General features: G+C 70.9%; 1 protein-coding gene across 2 annotated transcripts in view; it reads left to right on the top strand.

Annotated features, from left to right (window-relative positions):
* The window catches only part of KIF1C (kinesin family member 1C), a 33436-nt gene extending 17903 nt beyond the window's left edge, over positions 1-15533 (top strand). For both annotated transcript variants that reach the window (XM_045000477.1, XM_045000478.1), the window contains 20 exons: positions 2390-2466; positions 3164-3343; positions 3444-3509; positions 3767-3945; positions 4125-4236; positions 4408-4485; positions 4805-4870; positions 5135-5213; positions 5445-5523; positions 5625-5773; positions 6019-6173; positions 7016-7095; positions 8031-8106; positions 8392-8471; positions 8560-8654; positions 9330-9413; positions 9835-10015; positions 10247-10319; positions 12723-13325; positions 13926-15533. In XM_045000477.1, the coding sequence (XP_044856412.1) occupies positions 2390-2466; positions 3164-3343; positions 3444-3509; positions 3767-3945; positions 4125-4236; positions 4408-4485; positions 4805-4870; positions 5135-5213; positions 5445-5523; positions 5625-5773; positions 6019-6173; positions 7016-7095; positions 8031-8106; positions 8392-8471; positions 8560-8654; positions 9330-9413; positions 9835-10015; positions 10247-10319; positions 12723-13325; positions 13926-14630 (3197 nt within the window). In that variant the 3' untranslated portion in view covers positions 14631-15533. The remainder of the gene's footprint in view (positions 1-2389; positions 2467-3163; positions 3344-3443; positions 3510-3766; positions 3946-4124; positions 4237-4407; positions 4486-4804; positions 4871-5134; positions 5214-5444; positions 5524-5624; positions 5774-6018; positions 6174-7015; positions 7096-8030; positions 8107-8391; positions 8472-8559; positions 8655-9329; positions 9414-9834; positions 10016-10246; positions 10320-12722; positions 13326-13925) is intronic.
* Positions 15534-15843: the final 310 nt, after the last annotated feature.

The following is a 15843-nucleotide window of genomic DNA, read 5'->3' as shown; positions in this document are numbered from 1 at the left end:
GCGCCACCCCCAAGGAACATAAATCCGCCACAAGGTGGCGCTGCTGCGTAGTCTGATAAATTCCCCGTGTGCGAGCAAGTGTGGAGCGCTTGGAGACATGCTGGGGGTGGGGGGTGGTTTTTTTGCGGGGGCGGGTGGGTGTTGCAGTGTAAGACTCCGTTCTTGAGCCGCGGGATCGGCAAGCCTGCCCACCCCGAGCTCCCCCGAATTAAGTCCCGGGCGAATTAGAGTTGCGGTCTTGTCTGAGGGTCCTGCCGGAAGGAAGTGGCATCTCCCAACCCCAAATAATTCCCAGTCCTTAAAAAGGCGAAATGGAAAACCAACGGGGTCGGGGTACCAAGTACAGCAGGTCTCCGCCCTCGGGGTGCGGTCGGGTCACACCGAGGGACCCCACTGGGGAGGGAGTGCCCACCCCCCCGGGTGAGGTTCTCTGGCCCGGGCCGTACAGGAGGTCAGACTGCGCTGGTTCCTTCTGGCCTCGGACGCTCTCACTTCTCCCCGTGCTACGTCGGGGAGGGAAACTGAGGCCCGGAGGTGCAGGGTCTGTGGCAGAGCGAAAGGTTTAAGGGTGAGGTCCGGAAAGGCCCCTCTGGTCAGGCCGGCTGCCGAATCCAGGCCAGAGAGTCCCCTGGCCCTAAAAAATAATCAATGGGGGGGATTTTTTTTTTTTTAAATTTCCCGTTAGCTCCTGAGCCTGTAGGAGGTTGACACTTACGAGCTTTGCTCTGCCTCCGTGAGAACTAGAGACTCGCGATCCCTTTGCTAAAAGGGAAGCAGAGACCGCCCTGTAATTCCCATGACTCCGGCAGCTGGGGCTTGACCAATCCCCCAGGGCAAGGGTGGGAATGAAGGGAGCTGGTAACAGGGAAGGTGGAAGGGGGTGAAGAAGGGAGCGTGTTTTCTCCCGGGCTGACTGTGGAGCGCAGGGGGTGTCCGCTCGGAGCGGGCGGTGGGGTGTCTGTGTGTCAGAGACCCCTACAGGCCATGCTGGCTTGGAGACATGCAGGACTCCTGGCTCCCAGACCCCCCTGCTCTAACCCAGCAGCCCCCACTCCCCTCCCAGAGCCGGGGAGAGAACCCAGGAGTCCTGGCTCCCAGCCCCCCCTGCTCTAACCCACCAGCCCCCACTCCCCTCCCTTGCAGCAATGGGCTCAGGCTCTCTGCAAACTCAGGCAGGCATCGGGTCCCATTTTGGCGCTTTTCCTCCCAACCAGGAGGGCTTAGAAACCCTTCATTGAAAAAGACAAGCCCCCCCCCCCCCCCGGGTGTGGCGGGACTCCAGGAGCTGGAGCCTTGTCGCACCGAGGCCGGGGGAGCAACCTCGGAGCTCCCTTCCCCGGGCTGGCATCCGGCAGGACCAGCTGCAATGGGACCGCGTGCCGGCTAAATATAGCCGGAACGTCCCCCTCTTGTTATGGTCCCGGGAGCTGCCAAGCCGTCACTCAGCCGGCCCGGGAGCTGGGAGGCCTTTTAAAGGCAGCCCTGTGCTGGCAAGAGCCGGCCCCACGTCAGAGCCGGGGCCCGGCCGGCTTAAAAGGGGGATGCCAGGGTCTGCGCCCGGCTCCCCGTTGGCTGCTCAGCCTCTCCCTGGGTTTGGCCTAGAGCTCGCTGCCCTGCCAGGGAGAGAACCCAGGAGTCCTGGCTCCCAGCCCCCCTGCTCTAACCCACCAGCCCCCACTCCCCTCCCAGAGCCGGGGAGAGAAACCAGGAGTCCTGGCTCCCAGCCCCCCCTGCTCTAACCCACCAGCCCCCACTCCCCTCCCAGAGCCGGGGAGAGAACCCAGGAGTCCTGGCTCCCAGCCCCCCCTGCACTAACCCACCAGCCCCCACTGCCCTCCCAGAGCCGGGGAGAGAACCCAGGAGTCCTGGCTCCCAGCCCCCCCTGCTCTGACCCACCAGCCCCCACTCCCTTCCCAGCGCCGGGGAGAGAACCCAGGAGTCCTGGCTCCCAGCCCCCCTGCTCTAACCCACCAGCCCCCACTCCCCTCCCAGAGCCAGGGAGAGAACCCAGGAGTCCTGGCTCCCAGCCCCCCTGCTCTAACCCACCAGCCCCCACTCCCCTCCCAGCGCCGGGGAGAGAACCCAGGAGTCCTGGCTCCCAGCCCCCCTGCTCTAACCCACCAGCCCCCACTCCCCTCCCAGCGCCGGGGAGAGAACCCAGGAGTCCTGGCTCCCAGTGCCACCAGTCTCTCCCAGTTCTCCAACTGGGAATGTTTGTTTACACTCTCATCTCTTCGGCGCAGGGGCTGCGTCTCGCCCCGACTCTGCGACGCGCCTGGCGCCAGGCGGGTTCCTGATCTCGGGGGGTGGGGGGGCAGGGCCCTGGGGGGCGCTGGCCGGACGTGGGCCCCCGACCCGCTCGCTCACCCCGTGCTCTGTGTCCCCACAGGTATCGCCAATCCCAAGCTGACAAAAGATGCTCCCAAAAACTTCACCTTCGATTATTCCTACTGGTCCCACACCTCGGTGAGTGCGCTGGGAGCCCGGACGCCTGGGTTCTCTCCCCGGCTCTGGGAGGGGAGTGGGGGCGGGTGGGTCAGAGCAGGGGGGGCTGGGAGCCAGGACTCCTGGGTTCTCCCCCCGGCTCTGGGAGGGGAGTGGGGGCGGGTGGGTTAGAGCGGCGGGGGCTGGGAGCCAGGACTCCTGGGTTCTCTCCCCGGCTCTGGGAGGGGAGTGGGGGCTGGTGGGTCAGAGCAGGGGGGGCTGGGAGCCAGGACTCCTGGGTTCTCTCCCTGGCTCTGGGAGGGGAGTGGGGGCTGGTGGGTTAGAGCAGGAGGGCTGGGAGCCAGGACTCCTGGGTTCTCCCCCCGGCTCTGGGAGGGGAGTGGGGGCTGGTGGGTTAGAGCAGGAGGGCTGGGAGCCAGGACTCCTGGGTTCTCCCCCCGGCTCTGGGAGGGGAGTGGGGGCTGGTGGTTAGAGCAGGGGCGGGCTGGGAGCCCGGACTCCTGGGTTCTCTCCCTGGCTCTGGGAGGGGAGCGGGGGCTGGTGGGTTAGAGCAGGGGGGGCTGGGAGCCAGGACTCCTGGGTTCTCCCCCCAGCTCTGGGAGGGGAGTGGGGGCTGGTGGTCAGAGCAGGGGGGGCCGGGAGCCAGGACTCCTGGGTTCTCTCCCCGGCAGAGCTGGGCATTGGGGGGCCCCCGTGACCGTGTCTCCCCCCCCCCCAGGAGGAGGACCCCGCCTTCGCCTCCCAGCGGCAGGTGTACAAGGACATCGGGGAGGAGATGCTGCTTCACGCCTTCGAGGGCTACAACGTCTGTATCTTCGCCTACGGCCAGACCGGGGCCGGCAAGTCCTACACCATGATGGGCCGGCAGGAGCCGGGGCAGCAGGGGATCATCCCCCAGGTGGGCGCCGGGGGGGACGGGCTGGGGGGGGGCTCGGGAGGGGGTTGGGGGGGGCACCCTGCCCATGTTTCCATCCTGGTGTCCTTGCGTCTCGCTCCAGCTCTGTGAGGATTTGTTCGCCCGGGTCGCCGAGAGCCGCTCCCCCGACCTGTCCTACTCCGTGGAGGTGAGTCGCCTGCCCCGGGCCCCGCGGCGCGCCCCCGAATCGGACCCCCGGCCCCTCCCTGCCCCCCAACCTTCCTGGTGTGACCCTGACCCCCCCAGGGCTCCCCCCCCGGTGCGCCCCCAAATCGGACCCCCGGCCCCTCCCTGCCCCCCAACCTTCCCGGTGTGACCCTGATCACCCCCGGGCCCCCCGGCGTGCCCCCAAATCGGACCACCCCTCAGCCGGCTCTGCCCTCATGCCCCCCGCCCCCGCCCCAGGTAAGCTACATGGAGATCTACTGCGAGCGGGTGCGGGACCTGCTGAACCCCAAGAACCGGGGGCACCTGCGCGTGCGGGAGCACCCCATCATGGGCCCCTACGTGGAGGACCTGTCCAAGCTGGCCGTCACCTCCTTCGCCGACATCGCCGACCTCATGGACTGCGGGAACAAGGCCAGGTGAGACCCCGGCGGCGGGGAACCCAGGCGTCCTGGCTCGGGAGCGGGGGCTGGGGGGTCAGAGCAGGGGGGGCTGGGGGCCAGGACGCCTGGGTTCTCTCCCCGGCTCTGGGAGGGGAGGGGGGGCTGGGAGCCAGGACTCCTGGGTTCTCACCCCCCCCGTCTCTCGCCTCGCCCAGGACCGTGGCCGCCACCAACATGAACGAAACCAGCAGCCGCTCGCACGCCGTGTTCACCATCGTTTTCACGCAGAGGAGACACGACGAGCTGACCGACCTCGACACCGAGAAGGTAACGGGGGGGGGGGGGGTCGGTCTCCCACAGCCTGGCTGGGAGTGGATGGGACCAGGCGTGAAGCGACTTTCCTGGCTCTCAGCGAGGGCAGGCCGGGGCGGGGGACGGGGAGGGGTGTACGAAGCCCCCCCCCTCCTGACCCCCCTCATCTCCCTCTCCCCCCACCAGGTCAGCAAAATCAGCCTGGTGGATCTGGCCGGCAGCGAGCGAGCCGAGTCGTCCGGCGCCAAGGGCATGAGGTTAAAGGTGAGGGGGGGACCCCCAGATCCGTGACACCCGCCCAGAAGCTGCTGCCCCTTGGGGGGCAGGGGGCAGGCTTGGGGGGGGGCAGGAACAGAGCGTCGGCCGTGGGACTCCAGCATCGGGGCTGGCTTAACCCGCGACCCCCGTCAGTTCAACAGGATCTGGGGAGCTCAGAGCCCACCCTACACAATTGGGGGCGGGGGGGTCTCCTGACCGCGGCCCCATGGGCACGACTGGAGCGGGCGTCTCGGGGCGGCTGGAGCCCTGCGGTGGGGGGCTGGGGGTCTCTATAACCCCCCCCAACGCGCTCTCTGCTCCGCAGGAAGGTGCGAACATCAACAAATCCCTCACCACGCTGGGGAAGGTGATCTCCGCCCTGGCCGAGATGGTGAGTGCCGGGGGGGGCGGGGGGTTCCCCCCCCCTGCTCCCCCCTCGATTGACTTCGGGGTCCCTGGGGGTCAAGCTGGCAGCGGGGAGGGGACCCCGGGGGCCCAGTCTTGGGGGTCTCGGTCCCCCGCACAGACCCCCCACCCAGCCAAGCTGCCGGGGTCCCCCCGTCCGGTCTCGCCTCCCAGCCAGCTGTTGCACCGAGGGGAAACTGAGGCAGGGACCCCCGTGTTCTCACCCCCCCCCCCCTTGTTCCCTCATCAGCAAAACAACAAGAAGAAGAAATCGGATTTCATCCCTTACCGCGACTCGGTGCTCACCTGGCTGCTGAAGGAGAACCTGGGTAAGCCGCCCCCCCGTCCCCGACCCCTCGGCAGCGGGGGGGTGCGCTGTGGGGGGAGGGGGCCGCAGGCAGCGGGGGGGGGACAGGACAATCCTGGTCGGAGGGGGGTGGATACGGGGTGTGGCTGCCGAAGGGGATGGGGGGAGAAGGAGGGTGTCCCTTGGGGAGGGGGGGGTGAGATCATTGAGGGGGGAGCTGGCTAATTAACCTCCCCACTGCCCCCCCCCCCAGGCGGTAACTCCCGCACGGCCATGATCGCCGCCCTCAGCCCGGCCGACGTCTGCTACGAGGAGACGCTCAGCACGCTCCGGTGAGCGCCGGGGGGGCGGGGCTGGGGGGCTGGGCGGGGGGCGGGGGCAGGGCTGCTCCCCGGTCCGGGGCACTGACGGCCCCCCCCCCCCCCCCCCGCAGCTACGCGGACCGGACCAAGCAGATCCGGTGCAACGCGGTGATCAACGAGGACCCGAACGCGCGGCTCATCCGGGAGCTGAAGGAGGAGGTGGCCCGGCTGAGGGAGCTGCTCTTCGCCCAGGGCCTCTCCGACGCCCCCCTCCTCGGCGGTGAGCGGCCCCCCCGCCCCCGCACGCACGGGGGGCAGAGTTAAGGGGATTGGGTGGGAGGGGACGTACGCTCAACGCTGGTGCCTCGAATGGGGGGAGGGACTGGGTGGGGTTTTTAAAGGGGGCCAGGCCAAGGCCGTGGGTTACATGGGGGATTCCCGGGGGCTGTAGGGGGAGTGGACATGGGGGCGGGGGGGAGATGTGGACGTGCCCAGCCCCCCCCCAACCCCAGCGCTCTGTTCCAGGCTTGAAGGGGGAGGCGCCTGATAGCTGCTCCCCGCGGCCCTTCGACCCCGCGGCCGAGCCCCGGTCCCCCGGCCCCCTCAACGGGGGGTCCGAGCCCTTCCCCACCCTGGAGGAGCAGGTCATCTGCACGGAGGAGGCAATGGAGAGGCTGCAGGTAGGGGACGTAACTGGCCCCCCAACTTCCCCCGCCAGCCCCCCCAGATCCCCCACCCTGGCCACAGGGGGACAGCCCCCCCCTGCTCTAACCCACCAGCCCCCACTCCCCTCCCAGAGCTGGGGAGAGAACCCAGGAGTCCTGGCTCCCAGCCCCCCCCTGCTCTAACCCACCAGCCCCCACTCCCCTCCCAGAGCGGGGGAGAGAACCCAGGAGTCCTGGCTCCCAGCCCCCCAACTTCCCCCACCAGCCCCCACTCCCCTCCCCGAGCTGGGGAGAGAACCCAGGAGTCCTGGCTCCCAGCCCCCCCTGCTCCGACCCACCAGCCCCCACTCCCCTCCCAGAGCCGGGGAGAGAACCCAGGAGTCCTGGCTCCCAGCCCCCCCCGCTCCCACCCACCAGCCCCCACTCCCCTCCCAGAGCTGGGGAGAGAACCCAGGAGTCCTGGCTCCCAGCCCCCCCCGCTCTAACCACCAGCCCCCACTCCCTCCCAGAGCCGGGGAGAGAACCCAGGAGTCCTGGCTCCCAGCCCCCCCCTGCTCTAACCCACCAGCCCCCACTCCCTCCCAGAGCCGGGGAGAGAACCCAGGAGTCCTGGCTCCCAGCCCCCCTGCTCTAACCCACCAGCCCCCACTCCCCTCCCAGCGCCAGGGGGAGAACCCAGGAGTCCTGGCTCCCAGACACCCCCCCCGTCACCCCGACGTCTCAGGCAGTCTCCCCACGAGCACCCCAGTCTCGTGCTCTGGGCCGGATGTGGAGGGATCTGGCTCATCGGGGTGGGGAGAGACGGGGCCCCGTGTGCTGGGGGAGACCTGAGCCCACCTCCCCTTCGGCCTGCGCAGGAGACGGAGAAAATCATCGCGGAGCTGAACGAGACGTGGGAGGAGAAGCTGCGGAAAACCGAGGCTCTTCGGATGGAGAGGTGGGTGCTGGGACCGGGCCCACCCAGAGGAGGGCGCATCTCAGCGCCGGGCGAGGGGTCCCTGGGTAACCGGCCGCCCCGCCCCAGAGGTGGCTGCATCTCAGCGCCGGGCGAGGGGTCCCCGGGTAACTGGCCGCCCCGCCCCAGAGGTGGCTGCATCTCAGTGCCGGGCGAGGGGTCCCCGGGTAACTGGCCGCCCCGCCCCAGAGGTGGCTGCATCTCAGCGCCGGGCGAGGGGTCTCCGGGTAACCGGCCGCCCCGCCCCAGAGGTGGCTGCATCTCAGCGCCGGGCGAGGGGTCCCTGGGTAACCGGCCGCCCCGCCCCAGAGGTGGCTGCATCTCAGCGCCGGGCGAGGGGTCCCCGGGTAACCGGCCGCCCCGCCCCAGAGGTGGGCGCGTCTCAGCGCCGGGCGAGGGGTCCCTGGGTAACTGGCCGCCCCGCCCCGCCCCAGAGGTGGCCGCATCTCAGCGCCGGGCGAGGGGTCCCTGGTAACCGGCCTCCCCGCCCCAGAGGTGGCTGCATCTCAGCCCCGGGCGAGGGATCCCCGGGTCCCCGGCCGCCCCGCCCCAGAGGTGGGCGCATCTCAGCCCCGGGCGAGGGGTCCCTGGGTAACCGGCCGCCCCGCCCCAGAGGTGGCTGCATCTCAGCGCCGGGCGAGGGGTCCCCGGGTAACCGGCCGCCCCGCCCCAGAGGTGGCTGCATCTCAGCGCCGGGCGAGGGGTCCCCGGGTAACCGGCCTCCCTGCCCCAGAGGTGGCTGCGTCTCAGCGCCGGGCGAGGGGTCCCCGGGTAACCGGCCGCCCCGCCCCAGAGGTGGCCGCATCTCAGCGCCGGGCGAGGGGTCCCCGGGTCACCGGCCGCCCCGCCCCAGAGGTGGCTGCGTCTCTGTTCGCCCTTGGCGGGGTCGGGGCGGTGACGTGCGTCTCTCGCCGCAGGGAGGCGCTCCTGGCCGAGATGGGCGTGGCCGTGCGGGAAGACGGTGGCACGGTGGGGGTCTTCTCCCCGAAAAAGGCAAGTGGGCCAGGACGGGGGGGCTCCTTAGCCAGCGACGGGGCCACCCCCACGGGCCGGCGGCGTCCGTCCCACCCTGCACAGAGCCCTGCAGGGATCGGGGTCACTGCCGGGCCGGGCACCCCACAGAACCACACGCTCCCCACTCTGCCCCCTGTAATCACCCCCCCCATCTCTGCACCCAACACCCGTCAGTCCCAGAATCCCCCGGGGCGGGGCCCTTCTCCGTGGGGGGGCCGGGCCCCCCCAAGCCCCGCCCCCCGCTGACCGGCTCCCCCTCTGCAGACCCCGCACCTGGTGAACCTGAACGAGGACCCGCTCATGTCGGAGTGTCTGCTCTACCACATCAAGGACGGCCTGACCAGGTGCGGGGCGGGCCGGGGGGCTGGGGGGGGGGGCAGGATTTTGGGGGGGGTCCTGCCCGGCCCCCCTCTCACCCCCGTCTCCCCGCAGGGTGGGCCAGGTGGACGTCGACATCAAGCTGACGGGACAGTTCATCAGAGAGCAGCACTGCGTGTTCCAGAGCCGCACCGGCCCCGCCGGGGAAGGTAGGGGGCCGGGAATGGGGGGCTGTCCCCCCCCCCCCGAGTCCCAAACCAGCCTCAGGCCCCTCCAGGCTTCGTCTCTCTCTCCCGGGCAAACCGGCCCCCCGGGTCTCTGAGCCCCATTAGCCGTCACACCTGCCCTGCACCGATCCCGAGACGTGGGGGAAACTGAGGCACGGGCCCAGGCTTGTGACAAAACCATTCGGAACGTTCCCGCTTCGGCACAATCCCGGGTCCTCTGGGGCCGGACGCTCCCGGGCCTGGGCTCCCCCTTCCCCGGCCCCACAAGTGGGAGAGGGGGGGCCCTGTGGGGTGGGGGGGGGAGTCTCCGGCGGGCCCAGGGACCGGGGGCAGCGCTGACCTTAATGCTTCTTTTCCCCCCTCTCTTGTGCTGGCGGGAGGCGGCCGAGACGCTGAGCCACCCAGGTACGGATCGCTGGTGCCCCCCGCCCCCCCTCGCCGGTGTCCGTGGGTCGTCCCCCCACCCTCCCAGCAGCCAGCCCCACGGCACGGGGCAATCCTGGGCCGAGTCTCTGCCCCCAGACGGCGGCTCTCTATCCGTCCCACCCCCGGCACTCGCCTCCGATCCACCCCCCTCCGTGTGACTGGGACCCCCTGCCCCCTCCCCCCACACCCCCCCCACGGGCACGACTCACGGGGGCTCCGCTCTCCCCACAGCCATCGTCACGCTGGAGCCGTGCGAGGGGGCTGAGACCTACGTCAACGGCAAGCAGGTGACGGAGCCGCTGGTCCTGAGGTCAGGTAGGGGCAGCTCCTCGGACGCCTGGGTTCTCTCCCCGGCTCTGGGAGGGGGGTGGGGGCTGGTGGGTTAGAGCGGGGGGGCTGGGAGGCAGGACTCCTGGGTTCTCTCCCCGGCGCTGGGAGGGGAGTGGAGGCTGGTGGGTTAGAGCAGCGGGGGCTGGGAGCCAGGACTCCTGGGTTCTCTCCCTGGCTCTGGGAGGGCAGTGGGGGCTGGTGGGTTAGAGCAGGGAGGGGCTGGGAGCCAGGACTCCTGGGTTCTCTCCCTGGCTCTGGGAGGGGAGTGGGGGCTGGTGGGTTAGAGCAGGGGGTGGCTGGGAGCCAGGACTCCTGGGTTCTCTGCCCGGCGCTGGGAGGGGAGTGGGGGCTGGAGGAGGCCCCAGGACTCCTGGGTCCTATCCCTGCGTCTGCCCCTCCCGCTCAGGTAACCGCATCGTGATGGGGAAGAACCACGTTTTCCGCTTCAACCACCCGGAGCAGACGCGGCTGGAGCGGGAGCGCAGCGCCCCCGCCGAGCCCCCGCCCGAGCCCGTCGACTGGAACTTCGCCCAGCGGGAGCTGCTGGAGGAGCAGGGCATCGACATCAAGCTGGAGATGGAGAAGAGGTGGGGGCCCGACACCCCCCCCCCCGGCTCCCAGAGCGCAGGGCGGGAACGCTGGAGATACCCCGGGGGATTCTGGGAGTGGAGCATCCCCCTGCCCCGGGGGATTCTGGGAGTGGAGCATCCCCCTGCCCCGGGGGATTCTGGGCTAGGAGGGGTTCTGGGGTGGGGGGCTTGTCCCCAGGTGGGGGTCGAGGGGGCTCCCCCAGGCTCACGGCGGCTCCCGCCCCGCAGGCTCCAGGACCTGGAGAACCAGTACCGGCGGGAGAAGGAGGAGGCCGATCTGCTCCTGGAGCAGCAGAGGCTGGTAAGGGGGTGTGCGCGGGGGCGGGGGGCGGGGGTTGGGCTGGTCAGGCTGGGGGAGGGGGGGGGGGTTCTCACTGCCCCCCTCCCAGGACGTGGGCACAGACACGCACGTGTGGGCCGGTCGGGGGCGTGAGACTAGAACACGGCGTGCGGGGCTGGGATCGGGGTGCCGGCCGGTGGTGCTAATCCCGTCCCCCGCCCCCGTCCTCCCCAGACTCGGACAAGGGCTCGTGCGAGGTGTGTGTGTGTGTGTGTGTGTGTGGCTGAGGGCTGCAGGGCCAGGAGGGAATGGATGGGGGTGCTGGATGGATGGGCTGATCCTGCCTCCCCCCCGCACCCCCCGGCAGTATGCGGACTCGGAGAAGTGCTCGTGCGAGGGGCACTGGTGCGAGGCTGGGAGGGTGGTGCGAGGCTGGGAGGGCCGGCGCTGTCCCCGGGTCTCTCCCCCCAGCAGTACGTGGACTCGGACAGCGGGGACGACTCGGACAAGCGCTCGTGCGAGGGGCACTGGTGCGAGGAGGGGCTGGGAGGGTGGTGCGAGGCCGGGAGGGCAGGACTGACCCCGGGTCTTTCCCCCGGCAGTACGCGGACTCGGACAGCGGGGACGACTCGGACAAGCGCTCGTGCGAGGGGCACTGGTGCGAGGAGGGGCTGGGAGGGTGGTGCGAGGCTGGGAGGGCCGGCGCTGACCCCGCGTCTCTCCCCCCGGCAGTACGCGGACTCGGACAGCGGGGACGACTCGGACAAGCGCTCGTGCGAGGAGGGGCTGGGAGGGTGGTGCGAGGCCGGGAGGGCGGCACTGACCCCGGGTCTCTCCCCCGGCAGTACGCGGACTCGGACAGCGGGGACGACTCGGACAAGCGCTCGTGCGAGGGGCACTGGTGTGAGGAGGGGCCGGGGAGGGTGGTGCGAGGGTGGTGCGAGGCTGGGAGGGCCGGCACTGACCCCGCGTCTCTCCCCCCGGCAGTACGTGGACTCGGAAAGCGGGGACGACTCGGACAAGCGCTCGTGCGAGGGGCACTGGTGTGAGGAGGGGCCGGGGAGGGTGGTGCGAGGCCGGGAGGGCCGGCGCTGACCCTGCGTCTCTCCCCCGGCAGTAGGCGGACTCGGACAGCGGGGACGACTCGGACAAGCGCTCGTGCGAGGGGCACTGGTGCGAGGAGGGGCTGGGAGGGTGGTGCGAGGCCGGGAGGGCGGCACTGACCCCGGGTCTCTCCCCCGGCAGTACGCGGACTCGGACAGCGGGGACGACTCGGACAAGCGCTCGTGCGAGGGGCACTGGTGCGAGGAGGGGCCGGGGAGGGTGGTGCGAGGCCGGGAGGGCCGGCGCTGACCCCGCGTCTCTCCCCCCGGCAGTACGCGGACTCGGACAGCGGGGACGACTCGGACAAGCGCTCGTGCGAGGGGCACTGGTGCGAGGAGGGGCCGGGGAGGGTGGTGCGAGGCCGGGAGGGCCGGCGCTGACCCCGCGTCTCTCCCCCCGGCAGTAGGCGGACTCGGACAGCGGGGACGACTCGGACAAGCGCTCGTGCGAGGGGCACTGGTGCGAGGAGGGGCTGGGAGGGTGGTGCGAGGCCGGGAGGGCCGGCGCTGACCCCGGGTCTCTCCCCCGGCAGTACGCGGACTCGGACAGCGGGGACGACTCGGACAAGCGCTCGTGCGAGGGGCACTGGTGCGAGGAGGGGCCGGGGAGGGTGGTGCGAGGCCGGGAGGGCGGCACTGACCCCGGGTCTCTCCCCCGGCAGTACGCGGACTCGGACAGCGGGGACGACTCGGACAAGCGCTCGTGCGAGGGGCACTGGTGCGAGGAGGGGCCGGGGAGGGTGGTGCGAGGCCGGGAGGGCGGCACTGACCCCGGGTCTCTCCCCCCGGCAGTACGCCGACTCGGACAGCGGGGACGACTCGGACAAGCGCTCGTGCGAGGGGCACTGGTGCGAGGAGGGGCCGGGGAGGGTGGTGCGAGGGTGGTGCGAGGCTGGGAGGGCCGGCACTGACCCCGCGTCTCTCCCCCCGGCAGTACGTGGACTCGGAAAGCGGGGACGACTCGGACAAGCGCTCGTGCGAGGGGCACTGGTGTGAGGAGGGGCCGGGGAGGGTGGTGCGAGGCCGGGAGGGCCGGCACTGACCCCGCGTCTCTCCCCCGGCAGTAGGCGGACTCGGACAGCGGGGACGACTCGGACAAGTGCTCGTGCGAGGGGCACTGGTGCGAGGAGGGGCTGGGAGGGTGGTGCGAGGCTGGGAGGGCCGGCGCTGACCCCGGGTCTCTCCCCCGGCAGTACGCGGACTCGGACAGCGGGGACGACTCGGACAAGCGCTCGTGCGAGGGGCACTGGTGCGAGGAGGGGCTGGGAGGGTGGTGCGAGGCCGGGAGGGCGGCACTGACCCCGGGTCTCTCCCCCGGCAGTACGCGGACTCGGACAGCGGGGACGACTCGGACAAGCGCTCGTGCGAGGAGAGCTGGCGGCTGATCTCCTCGCTGCGGGAGAAGCTGCCGGCCACCACGGTGCAGGGCATCGTGAAGCGCTGCGGCCTGCCGAGCAGCGGCAAGCGGCGGGAGCCCCTCCGGGTCTACCAGATCCCGCAGCGCCGGCGCCTGGCCAAGGACCCGCGCTGGGTCACGCTGGCCGACCTGAAGATGCAGGCGGTGAAGGAGATCTGCTACGAGGTGGCGCTCAACGACTTCCGGCACGCGCGGCAGGAGATCGAGGCCATGAGCATCGTCAAGATGAAGGAGCTGTGCCGGCTCTACGCCAAGCGCGACCCCCACGAGAAGGAGAGCTGGCGGGCCGTGGCCCGGGACGTCTGGGACACCGTGGGGGTGGGCGAGGAGCGGGGCGACGGGGAGCCGGGGGGCCCCCACCCGGCCGTGGACGACCTGCGGGCCCACATCGACAAGCTGACCGACATCCTGCAGGAGGTCAAGATCCAGAACAACATGAAGGACGAGGAGATCCGGGCCCTGCGCCACCGCATGGTCAAGATGGAGCGAGTCATCCCCATCTCCCAGGTGAGCGGAGAACCCAGGCGTCCGGGCTCCCAGCCCCCCCTGCTCTGACCCCCACTCCCCTCCCAGAGCGGGGGAGAGAACCCAGGCGTCCGGGCTCCCAGCCCCCCTGCTCTTACCCACCAGCCCCCACTCCCCTCCCAGAGCTGGGGAGAGAACCCAGGCGTCCGGGCTCCCAGCCCCCCTGCTCTGACCCCCAGTCCCCTCCCAGAGCCGGGAGAGAACCCAGGCGTCCGGGCTCCCAGCCCCCCCTGCTCTGACCCCCAGTCCCCTCCCAGAGCTGGGGAGAGAATCCAGGCGTCCGGGCTCCCAGCCCCCCTGCTCTGACCCCCAGTCCCCTCCCAGAGCCGGGAGAGAACCCAGGCGTCCGGGCTCCCAGCCCCCCCTGCTCTAACCACCAGCCCCCACTCCCCTCCCAGAGCCAGGGAGAGAACCCAGGAGTCCTGGCTTCCAGCGCCCCCCGCTCTAACCCACCAGCCCCCACTCCCCTCCCAGAGCTGGGGAGAGAACCCAGGAGTCCGGGCTCCCAAACCCACCCCACCCCCGCTCCGGAGGTGGAACCCAGGCGTCCTGCCCCCTAACGCCTGCCCCGTGTGCCGGCAGGAGGACGGGGCGGCCGAGGAGCCGGCGTACGACTGGAGCTCCCCGCTGTTGGAGGCGGGGTCCCGGGAGGAGCCGGAGCCGGAGCCGGCGCCGGAGCGGAGCCACGAGCGCGTGTGCCGGCTGATGGAGCAGGACCCGGCCTTCCGGCGCGGCCGCCTGCGCTGGCTGAAGCAGGAGCAGGCCCGGCTCCAGAGCCTCCAGCAGCAGCAGCTCGGCAAGTGCTTCCGCCGCCAGCCCCACGCCCCCGGCAAGTTCGTGCCCCCCCAGGACTGCAAGCTGCGTTTCCCTTTTAAGAGCAGCCCCCACCACCGCTACTCCTGGGGCCCCACCTCGGCCTTCCTGGTGGCCGGGGGCGAGGAGCCGCGGCCGGAGGGCGACGGGCCGGGACAGGAGCCGGCCCCGGGGTCGCCCCGGCCCCGGCGGCCCCACCCCCCCGGCGGCCCCCAGCACAAACACTGCAGCCGCCCCGCGGCCCGGGCCCCCCACCGGCGCAACTCCCTGGACGGGGGGGGCCGCGCCAAGCCCTCCCGCCCGGGCGCGCCGGAGCACCACCCCGCCCGCAAGCACAACTATTACCCGCAGCAGCACCAGCCGTACCCGCCGCACCGCCCCCAGCCGGCCCCCCGCCCGCCCTACGCCGCCCCGCCCCGCATGCGCCGCCAGCACTCCGCCCCCGAGCTGCAGGAGCCGGGCACCCCGGTGTAGCCACCGCCGCCCAGCCGGAGCGGGGGACAGGGAGGCGAGCCCCAGAGGAGCGTGGGAAAGCCGGGGGGCGAGGGCCGTGCGGCGGAGGGTCTTGGGGCATGCGGGCGAGCCCCCTTGGATCATGGGGAAAAATCGGGGCATGGAGGATCATGGGAAATTGGGGCGAGCTACGTTGGATCATGGGAAAAGTGCAGAGTGGAGGATCATGGGAAATTGGGGCAAGCCCCCCCGAGGATCGTGGGAAAACCAGGGCAGGAGGGCGACTGGAGCTGCAGAGGGTCTTGGGGCATGCGGGCGAGCCCCGTTGGATCATGGGAAAAATCAGGGCGTGGAGGATCATGGGAAATTGGAACAAGCCACGTTGGATCATGGGAAATTGGCGTGAGCTGCAAAGGACGGTGGGGAAACCGGAGGGAGGGGGCGACTGTGGCGCTGCAGAGGATCATGGGAAAGTGGGGTGAGCTGCAACGGACTATGGGAAAACCGGAGGGAGGGGGCGACTGTGGAGCTGCAGAGGCTCATGGGAAATTGGCGTGAGCTGCAAAGGACGGTGGGGAAACCGGAGGGAGGGGGCGACTGTGGAGCTGCAGAGGCTCATGGGAAAGGGGGGTGAGCCATGGGGGCTGCTGGGACACTTGCAGAGTGGAGGATCATGGGAAATCAGGGTGAACCGCAGAGGCTCATGGGGGGAAATGGGGCTGTCGCGACCTGTGGAGGTGGGAGACAGGGCGGCGCTGCAGAGCATGATGGGAAACGAAGGCCGGGGCCGAGTCGCAGAGGATTGTGGGAAATCAGACCGGGGCAGCTCCCGTGCGGGGGGTGGGCAGGAAACTCCCCCGGGGGGGGGGCAGCCGACTGGGCCCCAAGCTCCCCGAATGCGGGGCCTGTGCCCCCCAGGGGGCTGGGAGCCCCCCGCCCCCACAGGCTCCCACCCTGGGGGGCTCCCCCACAGACAATCAGGTTCATTGCAACGCCCCCCCCCCTGTTCCCGCTCACGCCAAAGGGCCCCTACCCCGTAGAGCTGCTACTGGAGGGGGCTGTGGGATGTGGGGCTGTGGGGGGAGCCAGGACTCCTGGGTTCTCTCCCTGGCTGCCATCGGTAAGGGGGGGCGGGGGGGGGCTGTGCCTTGATGTGACTCTGGAGAGACGGTTCCTGGCCTGAAACCTGTGGGCGTCTTGTCCTGAGCCCACAACGGGGGGGGGGCTTCACAGC

The sequence above is a fragment of the Mauremys mutica genome, unplaced genomic scaffold (genome assembly GCF_020497125.1).
Source record: "Mauremys mutica isolate MM-2020 ecotype Southern unplaced genomic scaffold, ASM2049712v1 000330F_np12_obj, whole genome shotgun sequence".
In the NCBI taxonomy this organism is placed as follows: Eukaryota; Metazoa; Chordata; order Testudines; family Geoemydidae; genus Mauremys; species Mauremys mutica.
Note: the sequence above shows the minus strand (reverse complement) of the source record. Positions and strands in the feature narration are given on the sequence as shown.